The following is a 26,729-nucleotide window of genomic DNA, read 5'->3' on the forward strand; positions in this document are numbered from 1 at the left end:
GAACCGCACAGAATCCACCTCAAAGGAGGCATCCACAACCCATGCCGAGAAAAACAGGAACGTCAGGCCCGTTGCATTTTCTTTGACTGAAGTAGGTTAAATCTACGCAACTTGTTTGGACTCATCCTTTGCACACACCAAAGGGACGTCACCTAACTGAGAACTGAGGTCTCACTGAACACTGCACGTTCTCAAGAGCAGGTATTTTCCAGCCCTCTTGCATGGAGGCCACAGTTCTCCAGCAGTGCTGGGGCCTCAGGGAAGCCAGGTGGGCTGAGTGGCTCTGCAGCCCCCCAGAGCCTCGCACGTGCACGTGCGTGTCTACCTGGGGGATTTAACGTGAGAAGCCGTGTTGTAAACACTGGGAAAGGACCTAGTGGCTGGTGTAGGCGGACAGTGTGGGATTTGCATGCGGAATAGTTACCTGTCTGTGGAGCCAGGCTTCACTTTCATCCTCGTGTTTCTGAAACGAAATAAGAGCATTAGAGAAAGGAGTTTTCGCACCTATTGTGTCTGCGGCCAGCAGTGTAGAAAAAATTGGATTCCCCTCCATGGTAGCTGCACAAGCTCAGGAAGGGGGCCAGCCCTGCTCTGCTTTGTCTCATGATGTGCCTCAGAGCTGAGCACGAGTGTCCCCGAACAGGAAAAATGTCACTCTCCCAGCAACGAGGACAAATCCTCGGGGGGGTGTGAATCCTTTGGAAGGTGGTGCATTTCTACCATTTGGTGGTCACCCCTGACCAGACACGTGCCCGTCAGACGGTCACCGATGACCACACACGCGTCCACTAGATGGTCGCCAATGACCATCTAGTGGCATGTGCCCATTTAAAGGCAAATCTCAGGTGCTGCATTATTTTAGGAATTTGCGTGCATGCGTGCACGTGTGTGTGTATGTGTGCATGTGCGTGGGTGTCTGTGTGTACATGTGTCAAATTTCCAGTTCACAACAATCCTGGCAGACCAAAACATTAAAAGGACTTAAAAAGCATATGAAAGGTAAATCTCAGAGAACTGTGCGGAAAGACATATAACGGGAGACCAAACACACCAACCAAACCACCAGGAATAGCTATTCAGCCGCATGGGCCGTGGACCTGTCCCTGGGGCAGGTCTGTTCTTTATCTGTGGACTCTAACCACGGGCAGGCTGGAGTTTCACTGCTGACCCTTGCAAGACCGGGGGTCCAGATGCCAGAAGACCTGGGTTATGAGCCATTCCCAGCTTCCCAGCTGTGAGTGCACTCTTTCCTTCCTTCCCCTCAAGAAGCCCATCAGAATAACCTGGAATCTGCTCTCAATTGTATTAGAAGTCAAGTAAATCACTGGCACACTGAGAACACTGGTCTCAGCGACAGCTCACTGCGACTCCCCTCAAGATGGTCATTGGGCCGCGGGGTCAGAGCCGCTGTCTGGAGCCCCGAAGGCACAACACAGCTGCTCTGCAAGCCTTTCTCCTCCTCAGTTGGGAAACAAACATTTAGGGCCAAAAAAGAGTTTCTGAGAGAACTGCCTGGGTTTATTAACTGATTTTAATGGATGTTTCTTTACCCAACACGAGGAGCCCTGCCCCTTGGGGCTCAGGGATCGTGGAGGACGCACCGGTGGGCCAGGGGCAGGCCGCCTGAGGGGCTGAGACAGCCGTGGGTCACTCCCTTGCTTCGCAGGGTTGCCAAGCCTCTCTTTAGATTTTCGTTCCTCCTTGTCTCCCCTCCCTTCGCCCCCTGTAACCACCCACTAAGTCAGCCTGAGGACCTAGGAACACACTGGCCTCACCGGTGACTTTCAGACATGGTGCCGACCGTCCAGGGTACCAGCTGGCTCTGGTCAGTGAGGGACAGAGAGGCTGAAGTGGCCAGGCCAGGTTGCAGTGCCGGGTCCTGGGGCCTCAGGCCGGACCCCTCCCCGCTCTAAACGTCAAGTGGAAAATGAGAAGCAGCCCGTGTGAAGGAGCCGTGGGCAAGGGTAAAGGGAAGCAAGAGCTCTGTGTGCTGGGGGCTGAGAGGACCACCCCGAGTCCGCAGCAGTCCACAATTCATCCACAAGGTGACACCCAAACAGAGACCCACATGCCGGCTGCACCTGAACCAGCAGGAGCTGAGTGTGTGTGTGGCTCAGAGATGAGCTTGATGCCCGGGGATGCTCCCCGCCGTCCAGTTAGCCCCTCCCCCATACCTTGGTGCAGACCCCGGTGGTGGCATCGCAGAGGGTGAGGATGGACACGTTCTGCGCCCGGCTCAGCCAGTTCACGGCGACCTTGGTGCTGGTGGCCCACTTGACCATGGTGACGTAGTACTCCCTGCAGGCACGAGATGCATGCTGAACGGTGACGCAGGGCCCTCGGGCACCAGAGACACCGGCCCAACGTGGGGCGTGTGGGGTTCTGAGACGGGGGTCTCGGGAAAGTGCATTGCCGATGAGCCCCCAGGGGAGGCCCAGCAGGAACCGGTGCTGGAATAAGCTGGCGGGGGTGTGCTTCTCTCCCAGCTGCCCCCCAAGAGCTGTGCGCCCCTACACCGGGCCAACACCCAGCCGTCCGACCTGTCCCCTGGGGCTGGCCTGTGCTTCTGCCCCTCGGGTTTTGTAACTCATGCTGGGGCATCGCTGCCCACTGACCTGGCTTTCTCGTCACGGTCCAGCCAGATCCCAACTCCACATGGCTGGAAGCGGTGAGGACGGCTCTTGAGAGGCCGACAGAGCAAGAGCCAGGAAGGGCTCCGAGAAAGGGGCCCCTCGGGGAGGGTTAACCTATAACTCCCCCTTCCCCTCCCCGCGGGCCGAGCCGTGGAAGCCTCAGTGTTCCTTTCCCTAAGTTCCCAGGGGCATTCTCGAGCTAACTAGGGAAACTGGTTCGCGGCCCTGGGCTCCCGGTGGACTTGATGTGACACCCTAGACGTTACCCACTTGCTTTCACCCAAACCTGAACACCCCACAGTGTACCTGGCGGTGGCGGGGGTGTGGACGGGGAGGGTACTGGGGCTCCCAGTCCTTAATTGAATTACCCAGAGCCCTCCAAGAATGGAATTTTTAGGAAAAAAATGTACACTTAAGAGTTAGAAGGAAATGACGGGAAAATAACTGCACAAAAATAATATCCTCAGGTGAATTCCGAGACCGTTCTTTCTAGAGGCCCGAGAACACATGCCTCACCGCCTGCCCCGACTCTATCTGTAGTGAGATCTCATGTTCAGAATGATGACTTCATGTCTGACAAGATCCTTTATCACTAAGATGCAGCACGTTCACTGGATGATGCCGGGCCAGCTAGAAGGAGAACCAGTACGTTCAGTAATTATCGTCAACAGAAGAGTCTAAATAACCAGGCGCTTTCAAATAGGCTTCAGCTAACCAGGGGATTAAATCACCGTGGCGCCCATTTCTCGAATCTGCCTGTTAATCACAGTTGTTGTTAATTTAACCAAAGTCAAGAGCACCTGGCACACACGGTGGTGGAGGCCTCGGAGCCGTGGGGCGGGGAGGGTGGGGAGGGCAGGCCCTGGAGCGCGAGACACAGGCTCCATGAATTCGCTGAGCACGTGGTGGAGAGTCGTTCAGCGCAGTCCAGCTTTTACGCTTTTCCACCTTCTCGATTTCTGTGATTTTCTGCAATCCAGCTGCTTCTGTTCTTACCATCTGCTCCGGGGACCCTGGGCCTGCATGTTTAGGGGATCCCACCCTGTCCTCTCACGGCTCCTGCTCTGAAAGTAACACATCCTTGTAGCAGCTTCTCATGGCTCCTGCTCTGCTTTTGCCGCCTCGCCGCCGGGAGGACTGGAGCCATGTCTCTAACGATGGGATGGGACCATCCGCCTGCATGTCTGCAGACATGAGACATGTCCGGTCTGTGCGCAGCCCATGCTGCACATGTAACACTTTTAATTTTTAATTAAGTCATAGATGGGCTCTACGCCCTGTCGGACAGACACTGAAGAGGGCCTGGCACTGAAGGGCCTGGTGGAGGGACCCGAGTTAACTCCCATTTTTGGATCCATTTGACGCAGATGTTCCTGTCCAGGTGTGATATGAGGTTACGGAGACAGGCTGCACTTAAATATATCCCATCTGGATGAAATCAAGGAAGGCAAAGTCAGATCTCCCAGGATGACTGTTTTTTTCTGTGGCCTTCATACTATTGATAATTAGGGGAGTCCCCAATCTTGTTTCCATTTGCTGGAAATATTTCTTCTCATTTTTATGGTGTTCTTTTGCATAATCTTCATTTAGGCCAAATATGAAAGAAGAAATTATTCTGACATGGTTAAAAGGTGAGGCTGACTGTGTTCAGTGCTACTGCGATCGGTGTGAGGGCCACAAACAACGAGGCTTTGCGGTGGGAGGGGGATGGGGCTCAACTCCAAATACAACAAGGAAAGTGTAAACTTCCTGCCAAGGAGCAGGTGGGGGCCAGTGGCTGGACAGTTACTAAGAGGAAACGTCAGGGATAAAGGGGCTTCTGGCCAAACTTTCTCTTGCTGAAGGCAGGCCAGGTGGCCAGACAACCTCTGGGGGAGGCGGGGCTGAGAAAGGTGATCAGACATTGAGGCTTGGAGGATCCTGGCTGCAAGTGGGTGATGCAAACACACCTGGAAATGTGAATGTCAAGGCCTGTTTGCGGAGAGGCCTCTGAATCAGAGGAGCTGGACTAGAGTTTGGTCCAGAAAGAGACAGTCAGTGATTACACACTATTCTCAGTGTTTCCATGTCCTAACTCGATATGAGAGCCATTGTAACTGGAAATAAAAAGATGAATGCAAACCTTTTCTTTCTGGTAAGAAACTCCTGAGTGATACCTTTGGAGCGAATCACACAAGAGCATCACTGAGCTGTGAGGCTGGCCTGGGGGTTTGGCTGGGCTGGCGACATCAACGCAGTCGTGTGGCCAACTAACCACTTTATTGTTCAAGTTTCAAGCTGCCGCCAGAAAACAGGGAGATGCGGTGGCAAGCCCGCTTCACGGGGCTGGAGAGAGTCAGGACCGTCACCCTGCAGAGGCTCGCTACTTTCTAGAGGTTCCCTACTTCCTAGAAACGCAACCACATGCACAGTTAAAGTGAGCGCTAGAGCCTCGCTCTCTTTTTTTACTTTCCTAATTTGTAATATGGGACATGATTTACAGAGGAAAAAAATAATTGTACTGCAAATTAGGACAGTTAAATGTGGACCCACTTTGCCTAGCTCAGTGGAAACTTGGCCAGGGTGTGGACTGTCACCTGGACGAACGGGCGGGATGCAGCTTCCTGCAGAGACTGGGAGAGCTTTGCTCCTACAACTAATACTGTATAGAACTTGAATCCTCAGTTCCTTCATCTGTGTAGCAGGAATTTCACAAAATTTGGATGGCACCTTTAGAGACTTTTATGGTGATGAAATATAATGAGAAATATTTCTTTTAAACTCTTGAAACAATAAAAATCATTAAGGACTCTGTAAAGATGACATAACAACCTCTCCGAGAATAAGTGGTGCTTCAGGACCTTTGCTTCCAATCACATTACCCTTCATCAAACACCTTGGGAACCTCTCACCTGACCTGCCTTCAGAACGTCACAGCCATACAGGTCTCTTTACCTGTAGAGCAACATCTCATTTCTAATCAATATTTCCTAATTCTGTGAGTGGCATCAATGACTAGACTTGGTACCAAACAATTTTTGGTTATTTTAAGTAATCAAGTCTGCCTGCAAAGACAAAGCATTGCCAAGAATAAGCTGATTTTAAAGGTGCACCCGCAGCTCTTTGGTGATGAGGTGTAGACCCTCACAAAGAAGTGATGCTTTGGATGGAATGACATTCTTTTGCAACGTAAGGCTTCGTAGCCACACCATATGTTAATGGAAAGGAAAATAAAACAGGGACTCCCTTAACGAAGCTTTCCCTAAGCAGAAAGCCTTGACTGGAGTAGGAGAAGGTCTCCTGGCTCCTAACACATTTTCCATCTTCCCTAACTGCAAAGCTGTTAGACTCTGACTCTAAGGCCCGTGCGGAGGGCCCGGGCCAGGCCCGCGTCACGTTACCGCTGACTGTCTGGGGAAGGGTCTGTCTGGCGGCCCCACACGCCACACGGTCGTGTCGAGTGTAGACTCCACAGACACATGCAGGCGCCAAGCACACTCACGTCTGGTTAGCAGATCGGAGTCAGCCTTTACCAACTTTGCGTTAAATGTGCCTATAAATACACAGAAAGGTGAAAAGTCATAACGTCACTAAAAATGAACGTTGAAAGCCTCTGGCTGTAACGCAGACGGAGGTGGATGAAGTCTGGTTGCCCGAGTTTGCTTCACTGTATGAAGCAGCCAGTGGGCAGCAGGAGGAAACGGTTTTTCTCTTCCCCTTTGTCTGATCCTCAGAAACACTGGGCCGGCACAGCCAGAAATCTGGGGAGCCAGACCTTCGCTACCTCGGGGTTAACAGCATCAGAGTTTGCCACGGACACCAATTGACTTAGAATGTCAAAAAAAAAAGATTCCAAGAAGGCAGAGAAAAATCTCAACTCAGCCCAGCAGAGGCACCCAGATAGATATGGGGCAGACCGCGTCTTCCCGAATCCACCCGAGAAGGATTCAACCAGCGCCGGAGGCTCAGGGAGAGGAGCCGAACGTAACCTTCACGTCTTGTCTGTCTCCAAATATCAGGCGTGGGTGGACCTCTCCTTTCTGAGGTGGGGAACTAGGAAGGTCAGACGAACAATACAGACGAGAAGGGGGATCATACTAGAAATGCAGAAGAAGGGCACGACTGTAAAAATACAGGATGAGATCAAAGAGGTGAGGTGAGGGGGCTAACAAAACTGCAACTGAAAATTACAGAAGTGTGACCCAGAGAAATCGAGGAAAATGTGGGAAGCTCCCCCAGAAGGCAGAGGAAGGGGTCCCAGAGGAAGACGGAGGATGGCGGGTGGTCCTCACACCTGAGGACGTAAGTGCTCCTCACGGAAGAACCCGAGTGATGGGAAGAGAGGCAGTCACCAAAGACACTACGAAAGATGCCTACGTAGCTAAGACGTGAATATGCAGATTAAGGGGTTTTCATCCTCCAGGGAAACTAACGAAACACCGGAAAACATTCTGATAGACTCTTAGAGATCTATGAAAAAAGAAATGCCACAACAATCCAGGAATAAGCAAATAAGTTTTGAGAGACAGTACAAATTTATGCTGATCTCAGATTTCTCTGCTGTTCTGGGTCTAATGGTATTTATACCTCAATTTGCTTTTAACAACCAATATCTTCTTGTTTAAAGTCTATCTTCTACTTGAATACACCAATGCAAAAATTCAAAAAATTAAAAGCAATTCAAAACTAAAGGCTCAAAATTAAAAACTTAACATGTAAGAAGATGCTCTCTAAAACCAATTCATCCATAGCCAGTCCTAAACTACTATCAATCTGATTATGAATTTCAATGCAAATATGAAAAGTAATTATTAAGTGATAAAAATAATATAAAATAAAATAAATATTAGGTGAATATTTCATAGAATTATAAACATTTGGTAAATCTCTTAAGGAAGATTAAAAACAAAGGTAGCAGACTTCCCTGGTGGCATAGTGATTAAGAATCCGCCTGCCAATGCAGGGGACACGGGTTCGAGCCCTGGTCCAGGAAGATCCGACATGCCGTGGCACAACTAAGCCCATGTGCCACAGCTACTGAGCCTGTGCTCTAGAGCCCGCAGGCCACAACTACTGAGCCTGCGTGCCACAACTACTGAAGCCCATGCGCCTACAGCCCATGCTCCACAACAAGAAAAGCCACTGCAGTGAGAAGCCCACGCACCGCAACGAAGAGTAGCCCCCACTTGCTGCAACTAGAGAAAGCCCGTGCACAGCAATGAAGACCCAACACAGCCAAAAAAATAAAATTTAAATAAATTTAAAAAAAAAGATTCTTAAAACAAAAAACAAACAAACAAAAACAAAGGTAGCACCCATCACAAATGATGAAACAAAGAGAACATTTAAGATATGAGAACACAAACACGCGAAATGTCTGGAACAGGAAACTAAACATGAGAAACTTTCAAAATAATCATCAGTGTGGGGAGACCTGAATTGATTAGTTTTAAGCTTCATGCGCGCAGAGACTGAACCCACTTCATTCCTTTCTATTTCTTCAGCACCTTGCCTAATGCTTCACATGTGGTAAATACTTAATATTCTTTAAAGGAATGAATTTAATTCTAACAGAAAGACCAATGGGCTTCTTTTCTGAGAGGGGAGCATCTAATAAAATAATTCTACAGTTCACATAAAAGGAGAAATGTTCAAAAATAGCCAAGATGGTTTTAAAAGGAAGATTAATGAGAGGGGATTTATACCAAAAGTTGCTAATGATACAGTATAGACTTTTTACAGGTGTTACAATCAGTAGATCTACAAGTGATGGACAGCCTTAAATCACAATGGTTTACATGAAAACAGAATAGTTTATATAAGAATTTAAGTTAGCAGAAGGAAAGATATCATAAAGATCAGATCAGAAATAAATGAAAAAGAAATGAAGGAAACGATAGCAAAGATCAATAAAACTAAAAGCTGGTTCTTAAGATAAACAAAATCGATAAGCCATTAGCCAGACGTATCAAGAAAAAAAGGGAGAGGACTCAAATCAATAGAATTAGAAATGAAAAAGGAGAAGTAACAACTGACACTGCAGAAATACAAGGGATCATGAGAGATTACTACAAGCAACTCTATGCCAATACAATGGACAACCTGGACGAAACGGACAAACTCTTAGAAATGCACAACTTTCCAAGAATGAACCAGGAAGAAACAGAAAATATGAACAGACCAGTTACAAGCACTGAAATTTAAACTGTGCTTAAAAATCTTTCAACAAACAAAAGCCCAGGACCAGATGGCTTCACAGGCAAATTCTATCAAACGTTTAGAGAAGGGCTAACACCCATCCTTCTCAAACTCTTCCAAAATATAGCAGAGGGAGGAACACTCCCAAACTCATTCTACAAGGCCACCATCACCCTGATACCAAAACCCAACAAGGATGTCACAAAGAAAGAAAACTACAGGCCAATATCACTGATGAACATAGATGCAAAAATACTCAACAAAATACTAGCAAACAGAATCCAACAGCACATTAAAAGGATCATACAGTATGATCAAGTGGGGTTTATCCCAGGAATGCAAGGATTCTTCAATATACGCAAATCTATCAACGTGATAAACCATATTAACAAATCGAAGGAGAAAAACCGTACGATCATCTCAATAGATGAAGAAAAAGCTTTCAACAAAATTCAACACCCATTTATGATAAACACCCTCCAGAAAGTAGGCACAGAGGAAACTTTCCTCAACATAATAAAGGCCATATATGACAAACCCACAGCCAACATCGCCCTCAATGGCGAAAAACTGAAACCATTTCCAGTAAGATCAGGAACAAGACAAGGCTGTCCACTCTCAGCACGCTTATTCAACATAGTTTTGGAAGTTTTAGCCACAGCAATCAGAGAAGAAAAAGAAATAAAAGGAATCCAAATCGGAAAAGAAGAAGTAAAGCTCACTGTTTGCAGATGACGTGATACTATACATAGAGAATCCTAAAGATGCTACCAGAAAACTACTAGAGCTAATCAATGAATTTGGTAAAGTAGCAGGATACAGAATTAATGCACAGAAACTTCTTGCATTCTTATACACTAATGATGAAAAATCTGAAAGTGAAATTAAGAAAACACTCCCATTTATCACTGCAACAGAAAGAATAAAATATCTAGGAATAAATCTACCTAAGGAAACCAAAGATCTGTATGCAGAAAATTTTAAGACACTGATGAAAGAAATTAAAGATGATACAAATAGATGGAGAGATATACCATGTTCTTGGATTGGAAGAATCAACATTGTGACAATGACTCTACTACCGAAAGCAATCTACAGATTCAATGCAATCCCTATCACACTACCAATGGCATTTTTCAAACAACTAGAATAAAAAATTTCACAATTTGTATGGAAACACAAAAGACCCCGAATAGCCACAGCAATCTTGAGGAAAAAAAAATGGAGCTGGAGGAATCAGGGTCCCTGACTTCAGACTATACTACAAAGCTACAGTAAACAAGACAGTATGGTACTGGCACAAAAACAGAAAGATAGATCAATGGAATAGGATAGAAAGCCCAGAGATAAACCCATGCACATATGGTCACCTTATCTTTGATAAAGGTGGCAGGAATATACAGTGGAGAAAGGACAGCCTCTTCAATAAGTGGTGCTGGGAAAATTGGACAGGTACATGTAAAAGTATGAGATTAGATCACTCCCTAACACCATACACAAAAATAAGCTCAAAATGGATTAAAGACCTAAATGTAAGGCCAGAAACTATCAAACTCTTAGAGGAAAACATAGGCAGAACACTCTATGACATAAATCACAGCAAGATCCTTTTTGACCCATCTCCTAGAGAAATGGAAATAAAAACAAAAATAAACAAATGGGACCTAATGAAACTTCAAAGCTTTTGCACAGCAAAGGAAACCATAAACAAGACCAAAAGACAACCCTCAGAATGGGAGAAAATATTTGCAAATGAAGCAACTGACAAAGGATTAATCTCCAAAATTTACAAGCAGCTCATGCAGCTCAATAACAAAAAAACAAACAACCCAATCCAAAAATGGGCAGAAGACCTAAATAGACATTTCTCCAAAGAAGATATACAGACTGCCAACAAACACATGAAAGAATGCTCAACATCATTAATCATTAGAGAAATGCAAATCAAAACTACAATGAGATATCATCTCACACCAGTCAGAATGGCCATCATCAAAAAATCTATAAACTATAAATGCTGGAGAGGGTGTGGAGAAAAGGGAACACTCGTGCACTGTTGGTGGGAATGTAAATTGATACAGCCACTATGGAGAACAGTATGGAGTTCCTTTAAAAACTAAAAATAGAACTATCATACGACCCAGCAATCCCACTACTGGGCATATATCCTGAGAAAACCATAATTCAGAAAGAGTCATGTACCAAAATGTTCATTGCAGCTCTATTTACAACAGCCAGGACATGCAAGCAACCTAAGCGTCCATCAACAGATGAATGGATAAAGAAGATGTGGTACATATATACAATGGAATATTATTCAGCCATAAAAAGGAATGAAACTGAGTTATTTGTGGTGAGGTGGATGGACCTAGAGACTGTCATACAGAGTGAAGTAAGACAGAAAGAGAAAAACAAATACCATATGCTAACACATATATATGGAATCTAAAAAAAAAGAAAATGGTCAGAAGAACCTAGGGGTAAGACAGGAATAAAGATGCAGACCTACTAGAGAATGGACTTGAGGATACGGGGCGGGGGAAGGGTGAGCTGGGACAAAGCGAGAGAGAGGCATGGACATATATACACTACCAAACGTAAAACAGATAGCTAGTGGGAAGCAGCCGCATAGCACAGAGAGATCAGCTTGGTGCTTTGTGACCACCTAGAGGGGTGGGATAGGGAGGGTGGGAGGGACGGAGATGCCAGAGGGAAGAGATATGGGGACATATGTATATGTATAACTGATTCACTCTGTTATAAAGCAGAAACTGACACACCATTGTAAAGGAATTATACTCTAATAAAGATGTTTAAAAAATTAAAAAATTTTTAAAAATAAAAATAAATAAAAGAATTTAATATTTAATAAAAGTGTCAACCCAAATCATTGGGGAAAGGAAGCCTTAATAAATGGTGCTGGGAAGATGACTTATTAAAAAACAAAAAAGCAAATAAAGAACAAGTGTGTGTTTCTAGGAAAAAGTGTCATAGGAAAATTTATCAAAATACCCACACTACTTACCAATGGGTAGTGGAATGGCAAGTGATTATTATTTCCTACAGTGCAGAGACGACCTTTTAAATAAGAAGAAGGTTATTAAGGGTAACAAAGTTTCCAATTTCAGTTAGTGGGTTTATCACATTTATTTATGTCTTCTCTCTCCAGAAACATAACTGCAATGATAATGGAGGAGTAAAACAGGTATACCCACACTAATAAAGATAATAGGAAAGGTTTCACCACATTTCTAGAAGACAGGACACAGACATAAGAGTAACGAGGGATGAGCCTGGTTGAAAAGCAGCAGCTCAAGATACCTGCAGAGTTAATCCCAGAGAAATCTGGGGGACCTGGAGGTCGAGGTGCAACACAGTGTGGGATTGGGAAACGTGCTTGGACAGGAGTGTCATCTGAGAGTCTCTGGATGAGACAGATGACAAATGAAAAAAACAGAGAAACTCTACCCACATTCAGATGTGTTACTTCATCCTAAAAGCTTACAGGGGAAAAAAAGTACATGATTCACAGAGGAATGAGTATCAGATAAACATCAGGTTTGTCATCAGCAACACTGAATGTGAGATGAAATTATACTCCCAAATTGAGGGACAATGATTTTCAAACTACAATTCTACAAATAAGTAAAATTTCCAACAGATGTAAGAAAAAGAGACATTTTTAAATATTTAAGAACTCAGAAAGTTTACTTCCCATGGTTCTTCACTGGGAAAGTATCTGGAGGATGTACTCCAGACAAAAGTGGAAGTAAATCAAGAAAGAAGATCACATGAGATCTAAGAAACAGTGGCTCCAACGTGGGACAGGAGTAACAGGGAGTCTCAGGGTGGCACTAGTGCAGATGTTATAAAGAATAACTAGTTCAGACTAGAGTGAGGGCAGTGGAGTGGACTTGGAGAGGCAGATTTGGAGAAAAACCAATGCAAGAGAAAGCCTGATAGAGTGTGGGGAAAAAAAAGTGAGAGTATGATAAAATCAAATAGTTCATGTAAAAAATAAAAACAACTAAAAACTCCAGGAAGAACAAAAAGCTCAACAAAACAGAGGCACAATCAGAGGATGCTACTTAGCTCTACCAGAGAGTTAATTACTTAAGATAAAGTCAACGCTATTTATTGATTTTAGTCTTTTAGAATCAACCGAAAGATAAATAAGGAACATTTAGTTATGGTTTCAGGGCAGGATGCAAATGCCATCAACCTCAATGATATAAAAATTATAAAAAAGACTGAAGCTTCTAGGTGGAAGAGACAGGGAAGGGACCTGTAGGAAAGGGCAGGACTTCTAGATCCATCTTACAAATTGGGGAGCTACAAATTCTTGCCTGTAGTTAACGTGATATGAGAGAAACTCGTAAGAGTATTATTTAAGTTTATAAAGGTAACCCATAGAGGAAATAAAATGCATACACATACACACACACTGCCACCTGCAAGAAGCATGGACGGAGATGGGAGAGCCATCTTCACGGGTCCTGTGTGGCCTGGGTACACCCAGGCAGCAGGCACCCCGTGTTGTCAACCACACTCGGGGAGGCGGAGCCTGTCCAGGGAGAAACGATCAGAGCAGAAACGGTGGCACTGGGTATCTGTTGAAAAATCCGCCAAAGCTCACGGCACTGGAGGGGAAATGGTCTCTGCACCCCACATTTAATTACTGGAGTTGGTGGTCCACAGACCAGCGCCCCCTGGGAAGTATTGGAAATACAAATCCTCAGGCCTCCCCCCAGACTCAGTGAATCTGAAGCTCTGGATGGGGCTGAGCCACCTGTGGTCTAACGAGGCCCCCAGGTGATCCCAATGATGTCCCAGTTTGAGAACCTCCAAACTAAGTGACCCAAGTGATGCCTGGTGGGCAGACCACATGAGGACACTCCACGTGCCACATAATTGCCCTCACTAGATGTTCTTTGAGTGAATAATCGAATTCGTAGGCAGATAAGGTGCTTTAGCATAAAGGGAAGATTGGCCGCAGTTAAAGGAGAGGAGAAAATAGGATCTGAAGTAGAATAATCTCAGGTGAGATGGAGCTGCGTTTTGAGAGACACAAGAGACACAAGAGAGAAATGTTGAGATGAAGAGAGATACAGAAGCATTTTGATAATCACAGAAAATAGATAATTATATTTTGAGAATTGTAAAAGGTGCATTTAAAAAGAACATGAAACCAAACAATTAACAGGAAGCCAAGATGCCTGGAAGAAATGCTACCAATTTTCTCTTTATTCTAAAGCTCTTTACGTGCCCATAAATACCTTTATTATTCATTCAAAGAGCATTTATTTAGTCCGGGCTCGGCGTGGACACAGTTCCAGGTGCTGGAAGGCAGAGGCCCAAAGCCTGGTCACAAGGGAGCTCACAGTTTGTGGGGAGACAGACACAGAACCCACAAATTTCAGTACAGGGTGAGGACCGCCCTGATAGACGGCAGCAGGGTCATGCCGAGCCTGCGAGCACATGGGAACAGCGGCTGCTGAAAAGCACAGCTTGGCTGAGGAAATATTACAACCTTCTTACGAATCTCCAGCCAAACATGCCTTCAAATCAAAATACAGCAAGTCCTCCCAAGCAGTATATGAATTTTTTATTAGTCCATTTGTTTGCCATAAAATATTAATAGAGCACGGCTTCTCTTGCAGGGATTAATGTGCCGTCACTTCTTGGTTTTCCAAATTCTGGCAGAGGTTCTAACAGTTGTGTGGCAATAAAGGGCAAGGGAGCGAAAGGCCTGCTTATCTAGTGAAATAAAGCGCCCGCGATTAACGCTGGCATTTTCCAGTGATGTTTATTCCATGGATTAAGCTGGAGCAGAAAAATACTTTGAGAGGGAAATTAAGAAAAAAATGATGTTCTTTAATAGAAGGCATCGTTGAACAAACTGAAATGACCCCAAATACCAAATGCTGACGGGATCAAGTGTACGGCTCCACACCTGAGATGTGCTCGGAGCAGCCACATAATTGTACAAAAATATCTGCAGGCAGATTGCACTTTGCAAAATACCAGAATGGTGTGACTGTAAAACAAGTCACTATTTGATGTATACTTCCATAATTTCACTTTCAACGTAGGAAGAGGCCACGTGACCTTTCCCTCCTGTCTGAGGTGAGGCTACCACGCAGAGCCAGATGTCGGGATGAGGAATGAGAGGGGGTGTCGTCCAAGGGACTGTGGAGGCCTTACTCAGCAGTTTACATGCTTCGAACATGAAGGGAATCCTCTGAACTGGAGAAGTGCAGAAAAATCTCAAGGCACCCCTTCTCCAGCCTGTCATTTCCACACGCTCAGCACCCATCCACCTCTTTGTTCATCTGTCTGTCCCTCCAACCATCCATCCTCCATCCATCCACCCACCCACATACCTGACCTGTCCACTCAGTAGAATATAAATTAAGCACCTGCTGGGCACCGAGACTCCCGGTGCCACTTGGGGAGACGCTGGATGCCATCCCTGTGCCTCTGCAGGCCCCCTGCATCTCTCCCACCCTGTTCTGTGCTGGGGAGGGGCGGGCTCACCTGCACAGGTGGCTTCACGGGGCTCTGGCTGCCCCGTGGACGCACCAGCAGGAGCTCAAAGCATGGGAGAAAGGGAGGGCGGGTACTGATTCCACTGCTTCCTGCACACGGTCCAGCTGTCGGCCTGCTCCACGGGGCTCTGTGTCCCTGAGATCTGGGCGCTCCTGCTTCCCTTGCCCCTCCCGACCTGGGACAGGAGCAGAGACCCAGGCACTGCAGTGCCTGCTGGGCTTCCTCCCCAACCCCCTTTCTGCACAGAGCCTTGGTTAGATGCTGTGGGAATCAATCCCTTCGTTTCCTGCTGGGACACTGACAGTACAGAGAGAGAGGCCACAGCAGGCCCCCGACCACAGCTGTCCTTGCCCGGAGTGCTTCACTTGAGGTGGAAGCAACAGCTGAGGTGTCCACGTGCCCAGGTAACATCCTGAGCCCTGATGGACTCCGAGCCAGAAGGGTCCTGAGATGCCAAGGGACCGGGCCCCTCCTTTTGCAGACGAGGAACCTGAGTAGTGGCTTCTGGGCGCAGGCAGGTCAGGCAGGCGCCCAGTCCTCCACAGGGCTGGCCGGCCCCGCCAGGCACTCTCTCCACAACACCACTTTCTCAGCGAGGGTGCCTGCAGCGGGGCTACACTGAGCTCTGCGAGGCCTGCTGCCAAGCCCCACGTGGAGAGCCACTCAGCTTCCCTCTGCAATGTGTACCTTGTCCACGTCCCTCCCCTCAGATCCCACCACCTCCACCCTCGCCCTGTGCTAGCTACGGGACTATCACCTCTCCCAGGCCCACTGCCCCATCTCAGATCCCCCCCACCCTGCAGTGCCCATCCCCGTCACACAGCCGACCAAGGGCTCCTTTGCCTGCTGCCCGCCCTGGGCCAGGCCTGTCAGGCCCCTCTACTCCCTTCAGGTCCCTGAGCTCTGCTCACACCAAGCCTGAGCAAGCGCACCCCCCGCACATGGACTGCACCCCTACAGCTTCTCCTGGGGACCAGCTGACCACAGGGGGACGCTACCCTGCGCCACCCCACTGGTCATTTCCCCCGCTTGTCTGGCTTCCCCTCCCAAGGTTCAGCCCACCCCTGTGACCCTCCTTCTTTACCCTACGAAAGAAAACGTGCTCCTGTTTGATCGTGAGATGCGCACAGATTTCCGAGGTCGGTGCGTTCTCCCTATCACGGTGGGCCTTCTGGTCCTTCTGCCTCTAGCAAAGTCCAGATTGCGTTTGGACACAGCCACACTCCAGTATGTTGACGCTCCCAGGTGAAGGGCCGTCAGCCCTGATAGTCAGTGCTTTAGACAGCACGTGGGCCTTTGGCCCTCAAATGACAACCGGGGGGCGGCCGCCTGTGTGTGTGCAGGGATCCCTACGAGTAGCTGTCACAGACGCATGACCCACTGGGAAGGAAAGAACCACGTCGGGCGGCAATCTGAAGATTTCAGGCTAAGACAGAAGAACCAGGAGAAGGGACGGGTCCACTAGAGACCATTTGAAATTCAGCTCAAAAGACCCAGTGACGCAGCTATTCTCTGACTTGTAATCAGACCCTGGGGAGACGGGAGAAAAGATTTATCCAAAAGCCCGGCAGTAGGGATGGGAAGAACTCAGTCCCCAGGAGACCCCACCCGCCAAGGGTGAAGGAAGCTGTCTTCCGTCCACTCATCAGTCTTCAGGGGCGGGACTGTATCCCATTCCTCCTCGGCTTGTCTAGCTCAGAGCGCTAGTTCTGAGAATGAGGTTCAAGTGGACACAGCCGGTGGTGGGAAAGGGTCTGCTTACAGAGATCCTGGGAGCTGGGAGAGCTTGAACGGGCAGAGCAGAAACAAACGGCACTCCAGAGGACAGCAGATTTGGCAACCCGGATTCCAGGCCTGCCCGTGAAGAATCAGCATGACTCTGGGCAAGTCACCTGCCCGCTGGGGGTCCCCTTGCCTCCTCTGTGAATTGTGGAGGAAACGGAAGGGAAACAAGGGCAACTTTCAGAACCCTTCCAGCCCGAGTCCCAGCAACAGGCAGCCCTTTGGAGGACGGGTGTGAGGGACTGGCCTGCTCGGGGGGCAGGTGTGAACCCCACTCGTTCATGCCTCAGTGCAGGCTGACACATTTCAAAACAAGGCGGCAGGCGAATTTGCCAAATCCCACTCTTTTGCAGCTGCCATCCACTCTGTGTGGATTTGCCAACTGCGGTCCGTGGGGGAAACCTGTACCTGTCACTACGCCCTCTGAGTTTACTGGCATCTGTCTCACCCAGCCTTGTGACAGGGCCCGAAAATCCTGTCCGGTGTGTTGCTGACATCTTCAAATGTCAGCACAGTTCTGCTGGCTGATAGAGCTTGTTGGCTAATGGAAGGGTCTTACATACGGGGACGGGAAGGCAGAGGCACGGTTTATTTTTCCAATGTCTCCTGCTCTGTGTAAGTCTGCCAAACACTAATCATTCCTTGCATATCTAGTTACAGTGTCTTCAGAACAATGTGGCTGCCCCTTCAAACACGGACCACAATAATGCAGAACATGTGTTCTTCACCAGAAATTTATTTATCTGGACATCCAAGATCAGATTTCCAGGCTTCTGAAGCACTGGACATTTTGACTGATGAGAACATGGAAACCTGTGATCAACACTGACATTGAGAATTCCCTTTTCAATGTATCAAGAGAATAAAGATCTGGCATTTCTCCAGACTGGAGCTTCCATGTTTCTGCCGTCACCACAAAGAGCTTCCTGCCCTCATGGATAATAAAAAGCACATCCTGATCTGATACCATCAACACAAAAGCTGTCTGGTTGAGCCAATCCCCTTCAACTGCTTCCTAAGGTGAACTTATTTGAATATTTCGGTACCCAGGTCATTACTTTAACACATGAAGTAAAAACAGAGTGAGGTCTAGCTCTGTGGGTATTAGAGATCATTTATGCACTTGTACTTCATCCCTCAAACACTTTCAAATAAATTTGGAAATCAAATTCAGATAAAACAAATATCTTCCCACAGACTTTAATATAAAAACAAAAAGCTAGATTAGACACATGTTACTAGGATGGCAGATTCAGGGATGGAAGTGGGGGACAGTATCTTTAATTTGAAAATGAGTTTCCACAGACCAGGAAGCCCCTTCGCGGGCGGAGACTGCGGGTGGCGGAGGGGGGAGCTTCGAAGCCGCGGGGGAGAGCGCAGCAACGGGGGTGCGGGGGGCAAAGCGGAGAGATTCCCGCACAGAGGATCGGGGCCGACCGGCGCTCACCAGCCCGAGAGGCTCGTCTGCTCCCCCGCCGCGGCGGGCGGGGCTGGGAGTTGAGGCTCGGGCTTCGGTCGGAGCGCAGGGAGAGGACTGGGGTTGGCGGCGTGAACACAGCCTGCAGGGGGTGAGTGCGCCACGGCTGGCCGGGAGGGAGTCCGGGGAAAAGTCTGGACCTGCCGAAGAGGCAGGAGGCTTTTTCTTCCCTCTTTGTTTCCTGGTGCGCGAGGAGAGGGGATGGAGAGCGCCGCTTAAAGCAGCTCCAGAGACGGGCGCGGGCCGCGGCTAACAGCGCGGACCCCAGAGACGGGCACGAGACGCTAAGGCTGCTGCTGCCGCCACCAAGGGGCCTGTGTGCGAGCACAGGTCACTATCCACACCCCTCTTCCCGGGAGCCTGTGCAGCCCGCCACTGCCAGGGTCCCGTGATCCAGGGACAACTTCCCCGGGAGAACACACGGCGCGCCTCAGGCTGCTGCAACGTCACGCTGGCCTCTGCCACCGCAGGCTCGCCCCTCACTCCGTGCCCCTCCCTCCCCCCGGCCTGAGTGAGCCAGAGCCCCCGAATCAGCGGCTCCTTTAACCCCGTCCTGTCTGAGCGAAGAACAGACGCCCTCGGGCGATCTACACGCAGAGGCGGGGCCAGATCCAAAGCTGAGCCCCGGGATCTGTGCGAACAAAGAAGAGAAAGGGAAAGCTCTCCCGGCCGCCTCAGGAGCAGCGGATTAAATCTCCACAATCAACTTGACGTACCTGCATCTGTGGAATACAGGAATAGACAACGAATCATCCCTAACTGAGTAGGTGGACTTAGCAAGATTTATTATTTTTTCCCCTTTTCCTCTTTTTGAGAGTGTGTATGTATAGCTTCTCTGTGAGATTCTGTCTGTAGAGCTTTGCTTTTACCATTTGTCCCAGGGTTCTGTCTGTCCCTTTCTTTTCTTAATTACTTAAAAATTTTTTTTCTTGATAATTATTTTTTACTTTACTAACTTTATTTTATTTTATCATCTTCTTTCTTTCTTTCTTTCTTTTTCTCCCTTTTATTCTGAGCCATGTGGATGAAAGGCTCTTGGCGCTCCAGCCAGGAGTCAGTGCTGTGCCACTCAGGTGGGAGAGCCAACTTCAGGACACTGGTCCACAAGAGACCTCCCAGCTCCATGTAATATCAAACGGCAAAAATCTCCCAGAGATCTCCATCTGAACGCCAAGACCCAGCTCCACTCAACGACCACCAATCTACAGTACTGAACACCCTATGCCAAACAACCAGCAAGACAGGAACACACCCCCACCCATTAGCAGAGAGGCTGCCTAAAATCATAATAAAGCCACAGACCCCCCAAAACACACCACCAGACATGGACCTGCCCACCAGAAAGACAAGATCCAGCCTCACCCACCAGAACACAGGCACTAGTCCCCTCCACCAGGAAGCCTACACAACCCACTGAATCAACCTTAGCCACTGGGGACAGACACCAAAAACAATGGGAACTACGAACCTGCAGCCTGCAAAAAGGAGACCCCAAACACAGTAAGATAAGCAAAATGAGAAGACAGATACACACACAGCAGATGAAGGAGCAAGATAAAAACCCACCAGACCTAACACATGAAGAGGAAATAGGCAGTCTATCTGAAAAAGAATTCAGAATAATGATAGTAAAGATGATCCGAAATCTTGGAAATAGAATAGACAAAATGCAAGAAACGTTTAACAAGGACCTAGAAGAACTAAAGAGAAAACAAGCAACGATGAACAACACAGTAAGTGAAATGAAAAATACTCCAGATGGGATCAATAGCAGAATAACTGAGGCAGAAGAACGGATAAGTGACCTGGAAGATAAAATAGTGGAAATAACTACTGCAGAGCAGAATAAAGAAAAAAGAATGAAAAGAACTGAGGACAGTCTCAGAGACCTCTGGGACAACATTAAACGCACCAACATTCGAATTATAGGGGTTCCAGAAGAAGAAGAGGAAAAGAAAGGGACTGAGAAAACATTTGAAGAGATTATAGTGGAAAACTTCCCTAATATGGGAGAGGAAATCGTTAATCAAGCCCAAGAAGCACAGAGAGTCCCATACAGGATGAATCCAAGGAGAAACACACAAAGACAAATATTAATTAAACTATCAAAAATTAAATACAAAGAACAAATATGAAAAGCAGCCAGGGAAAAACAACAAGTAACACACAAGGGAATCCCCATAAGGTTAACAGCTGATCTCTCAGCAGAAACTCTGCAAGCAAGAAGGGAGTGGCAGGACATAGTTAAAGTGATGAAGGAGAAAAACCTACAACCAAGATTACCCTACCCAGCAAGGATCTCATTCAGATTTGACGGAGAAATTAAAAGCTTTACAGACAAGCAAAAGCTGAGAGAATTCAGCACCGCCAAACCAGCTTTACAACAAATGCTAAAGGAACTTGTCTAGGCAAGAAACACAAGAGAAGGAAAAGACCTACAATAACAAACCCAAAACAATTAAGAAAATGGGAATAGGAACATACATATCGAAAATTACCTTAAATGTAAATGGATTAAATGCTCCAACCAGAAGACATAGACTGCCTGAATGGATAGAAAAACAAGACCCATATATATGCTGTCTACAAGAGACCCACTTCAGACCTAGGGACAGATACATACTGAAAGTGAGGGGATGGAAAAAGATATTCCACGCAAATGGAAACCAAAAGAAAGCTGGAGTAGCAATTCTTATATCAGACAAAATAGACTTTAAAACAAAGACTATTACAAGAGACAAAGAAGGACACTACATAATGATCAAGGGATCAATCCAAGAAGATACAACAATTGCAAATATTTATGCACCCAACATAGGATACATAAGGCAAATACTAACAGCCATAAAAGGGGAAATCGACAGTAACACAATCATAGTAGGGGACTTTAACACCCCACTTTCACCAATGGACAGATCATCCAAAATGAAAAAAATAAGGAAGCACAAGCATTAAATGACACAATAAACAAGATGGACTTAATTGATATTTATAGGACATTCCATCCAAAAACAACAGAATACACATTTTTCTCAAGTGCTCGTGGAACATTCTCCAGGATAGGTCATATCTTGGGTCACAAATCAAGCCTTGGTAAATTTAAGAAAATTGAAACCGTATCACGTATATTTTCTGACCACAATGCTGTGAGACTAGATATCAATTACTGGAAAAAATCTGTAAGAAATACAAACACATGGAGGCTAAACAACACACTACTTAATAACAAAGATATCACTGAAGAAATCAAAGAGGAAATCAAAAAATACCTAGTAACAAATGACAATGAAAACACAACTACCTAAAACTTACAGGATGCAGCAAAACCAGTTCTAAGAGGGAAGTTTATAGCTATACAAGCCCACCTTAAGAAACAAGAAACATCTCAAATAAACAACCTAACCTTACACCTAAAGCAATTAGAGAAAGAAGAACAAAAAACCCCCAAAGTTAGCAGAAGGAAAGAAATCATAAAGATCAGATCAGAAATAAATTAAATAGAAACAAAGAAAATGATAGCAAAGATCAATAAAACTAAAAGCTGGTTCTTTGAGAAGATAAACAAAATCGATAAACCATTAGCCAGACTCATCAAGAAAAAAAGGGAGAAGACTCAAATCAATAGAATCAGAAATGAAAAAGGAGAAGTAACAACTGACACTGCAGAAATACAAAAAATCATGAGGGATTACTACAAGCAACTCTATGCCAATAAAATGGACAATCTGGAAGAAATGGACAAATTCTTAGAAATGCACAAACTGCCAAGACTGAATCAGGAAGAAATAGAAAATATGAACAGACCAATCACAAGCACTGAAATTGAAACTGTGATTAAAAATCTTCCAACAAACAAAAGCCCAGGACCAGATGGCGTCACAGGCGAATTCTATCAAACATTTAGAGAAGAGCTAACACCCATCCTTCTCAAACTCTTGCAAAATATAGCAGAGGGAGGAACACTCCCAAATTCATTCTATGAGGCCACCATCACTCTGATACCAAAACCCGACAAAGATGTCACAAAGAAAGAAAACTACAGACCAATATCACTGAACATAGATGCAAAAATACTCAACAAAATACTACCAAACAGAATCCAACAGCACATTAAAAGGATCATACAGTATGATCAAGTGGAGTTCATTCCAGGAATGCAAGGATTCTTCAATAAACACAAATCAATCAACGTGATACACCATATTAACAAATCGAAGGAGAAAAACCATATGATCATCTCAATAGATGCAGAAAAAGCTCTCAACAAAATTCAACACCCATCTATGATAAAAACCCTGCGGAAAGTAGGCATAGAGGGAACTTTCCTCAACATAATAAAGGCCATATGTGACAAACCCACAGCCAACATCATTCTCAATGGCGAAAAACTGAAAGCACTTCCACTAAGGTCAGGAACAAGCCAAGGTTGCCCACTCTCACCACTCTTATTCAACATCGTTTTGGAAGTTTTAGCCACAGGAATCAGAGAAGAAAAGGAAATAAAAGGAATCCAAACCGGAAAAGAAGAAGTAAAGCTGTCACTGTCTGCAGATGACATGATACTATACATAGAGAATCCTAAAGATGCTACCAGAAAACTACTAGAGCTAATCAATGAATCTGGTAAAGTAGCAGGATACAAAATTAATGCACAGAAATCTCTTGCATTCCTATACAGCAATGATGAAAAATCTGAAAGTGAAATTAAGAAAACACTCCCAGGCTTCCCTGGTGGTGCAGTGGTTGAGAGTCTGCTGCCGAGGCAGGGGACACGGGTTCGTGCCCCGTTCTGGGAAGACCCCACAGCCACGGAGTGGCTGGGCCACGGGCCATGGCTGCTGAGCCTGTGGGTCCAGAGCCTGGGCTCTGCAATGGGAGAGGCTACAGCAGTGAGAGGCCCGCGTACTGCAAAAAACAACAACAACAAAACACTCCTATTTACCACTGCAACAGAAAGAATAAAATATCTAGGAATAAATCTACATCTGTATGCAGAAAATTTTAAGATACTGAGGAAAGAAATTAAAGTTGATACAAATAGATGGAGAGATGTACCATGTTCTTGGATTGGAAGAATCAACATTGTGAAAATGACCCTACTACCCAAAGCAATCTACAGATTCAATGCAATCCCTATCAAACTACCAATGGCATTTTTCACAGAAGTAGAATAAAAAATTTCACAATTTGTATGGAAACACACAAGACCCCGAATAGCCAAAGCAATCTTGAGAAAGAAAAATGAAGCTGGAGGAATAAGGGTCCCTGACTTCAGACTATACTACAAAGCTACAGTAAACAAGAGAGTATGGTACTGGCACAAAAACAGAAGTATAGATCAGTGGAACAGGATAGAAAGCTCAGAGATAAACCCACGCACATATGGTCACCTTATCTTTGATAAAGGAGGCAAGAATATACAGTGGAGAAAAGACAGCCTCTTCAATAAGTGGTGCTGGGAAAACTGGACAGGTACATGTAAAAGTATGAGATTAGATCACTCCCTAACACCATACACAAAAATAAGCTCAAAATGGATTAAAGACCTAAATGTAAGGCCAGAAACTATCAAACTCTTAGAGGAAAACATAGGCAGAACACTCTATGACATAAATCACAGCAAGATCCTTTTTGACCCACCTCCTAGAGAAATGGAAATAAAAACAAAAATAAACAAATGGGACCTAATGAAACTTCAAAGCTTTTGCACAGCAAAGGAAACCATAAACAAGACCAAAAGACAACCCTCAGAATGGGAGAAAATATTTGCAAATGAAGCAACTGACAAAGGATTAATCTCCAAAATTTACAAGCAGCTCATGCAGCTCAATATGAAAAAAACAAACAACCCAATCCAAAAATGGGCAGAAGACCTAAATAGACATTTCTCCAAAGAAGATATACAGATTGCCAACAAACACATGAAAGGATGCTCAACATCACTAATCATTAGAGAAATGCATATCAAAACTACAATGAGATATCATCTCACACTGGTCAGAATGGCCATCATCAAAAAATCTACAGGGCTTCCCTGGTGGCGCAGTGGTTGAGAGTCCGCCTGCCGATGCAGGGGACACGGGTTCGTGCCCCAGTCTGGGAGGATCCCGCATGCCATGGAGCAGCTGGGCCCACGAGCCATGGCCGCTGAGCCTGCACGTCCGGAGCCTGTGCTCCGCAACAGGAGAGGCCATGGCGGTGAGATGCCCACGTATCGCAAAACAAATAAATAAATAAAAATCTACAAACAATAAATGCTGGAAAGGGTGTGGAGAAAAGGGAATCCTCTGGCACTGTTGGTGGGAATGTAAACTGACACAGCCACTATGGAGAACAGTATGGACGTTCCTTAAAAAACTAAAAATAGAACTACCATTCAACCCAGGAATCCCACTACTGGGCATATACCCTGATAAAACCATAATTCAAAAAGAGTCATGTACCAAAATGTTCATTGCAGCTCTATTTACAATAGCCAGGACATGCAAGCATCCTAAGTGTCCATCAACAGATGAATGGATAAAGAAGATGTGGCACATATATACAATGGAATATTACTCAGCCATAAAAAGGAACGAAACTGAGTTATCTGTAGTGAGGTGGATAGACCTAGAGACTGTCATACAGAGTGAAGTAAGTCAGAAAGAGAAAAACAAATACCATATGCTAACACATATATATGGAATCTAAATTTTAAAAAAAGAAAGAAAATCATCAGAAGAACCTAGGGCTAAGACAGGAATAAAGATGCAGACCTACTAGAGAATGGACTTGAGGATACGGGGAGGGGGAAGGGTGAGCTGGGACAAAGTGAGAGAGTGGCATGGACATATATACACTACCAAATGTAAAACAGATAGCTAGTGGGAAGCAGCCACATAGCACAGGGAGATCAGCTTGGTGCTTTGTGACCATCTAGAGGGGTGGGATAGGGAGAGTGGGAGGGACGGAGATGCAAGAGGGAAGAGATATGGGGACATATGTATATGTATAACTGATTCACTGTTATAAAGCAGAACCTGACACACCACTGTAAAGCAATTATACTGTAATAAAGATGTTAAAAAAACAAAAATAAACTAAAATAAAATAAAACTCAAAAAAAAAAATTGAAAATGAGACAGATCTTCCATCCCAGATGAAAACTACTGCTCCCGAGAAGGGCTTGTCCACGCTGGCCACACTACTGAATCACCTGAGGAGCTTTTAAAAAAACCCCAAACCCAAGCCCCACCCCTGATGGAGGAAACTTGGAAGGAGAGACTTACAGAAATTGTCTTCTATCTTTGTGCCACCTGAAAGTTTAAGCACAAAGTGAAACACAGGAGATGTGAAAACTCTTGAACAATGATATGAGTGGTGGGTTAGGTGTCCAGACTCTTGGGTTCAAGCCTTGGTTCTATCCCTAATTAAAAAGGCAACGATGGGCAAGTCAGGTGGTGGTGACGGTGGTTGTCGTGGTGATGGAGGTGGTGGTGATGGTGGCAATGGTGGTGGTCATGATAATGATGGTGGTGGTGGTGGTGATGGTGGTAGAGGAGGTGATGATGGTGTTGGTGGTGATGGAGGTGATGGTGATGGTGGTGGAGGAGGTTATGGTGGTGGTGGTGGTGGTGATGATGGTGGTGATGGTGGTGGAGGAGGTGATTGTAGTGATGGTGGTGGGGGTGGTAGTGATGGTAGCGGTTGTGAGAATGGAGGTGGTGGTTAATTGTTGACGGGGGTGGGGCTCAGGTCATCAGGAATGAAGACACTGCTTTTCTGTGATGTTTCCATTGCTCTGATGACCTGTGTCTTGTCCCTAATCCTGAATAAAGGTTTGCATTGGATCCAATATACCAGTGTCTCAGGGAGTCCATACTTCCTACAGATTGGGCGGAAGGAAGGTGCCTTTCCTCTCGAGGTCAGAAGGCGGTGCATCACGGGCAATGCACTTGTAGGAGGAGCCTGGAGGCAGCGGTGCCCCCGAGAGGGCAAGCTTCCTGGGAATGTGCACAGTGAGAAGCAGCGAGCTGCACACACACATATTGATGCGCTAGGTCTTTACAGAGTCCCGGGTGAAAAAAGAGGCAACAGATCCACACAGACGTGCACACACATCTATGTTTGTG

At 46.0% G+C, this 26,729-nt stretch overlaps 1 protein-coding gene across 2 annotated transcripts in view; it reads right to left on the minus strand.

Moving 5' to 3' along the window:
- Positions 1 to 26,729, minus strand: part of DPP6 (dipeptidyl peptidase like 6) — an 800,631-nt gene that overhangs the window by 94,773 nt on the left and 679,129 nt on the right. For both annotated transcript variants that reach the window (XM_007457181.1, XM_007457180.1), the window contains exons 11-12: positions 2,175 to 2,298; positions 425 to 463 (exon numbers count right to left, since the gene is read on the minus strand). In XM_007457181.1, the coding sequence (XP_007457243.1) occupies positions 425 to 463; positions 2,175 to 2,298 (163 nt within the window). The remainder of the gene's footprint in view (positions 1 to 424; positions 464 to 2,174; positions 2,299 to 26,729) is intronic.

The sequence above is a fragment of the Lipotes vexillifer genome, unplaced genomic scaffold (assembly GCF_000442215.2).
Source record: "Lipotes vexillifer unplaced genomic scaffold, Lipotes_vexillifer_v1.1 scaffold944, whole genome shotgun sequence".
Taxonomy (NCBI): Eukaryota; Metazoa; Chordata; class Mammalia; order Artiodactyla; family Lipotidae; genus Lipotes; species Lipotes vexillifer.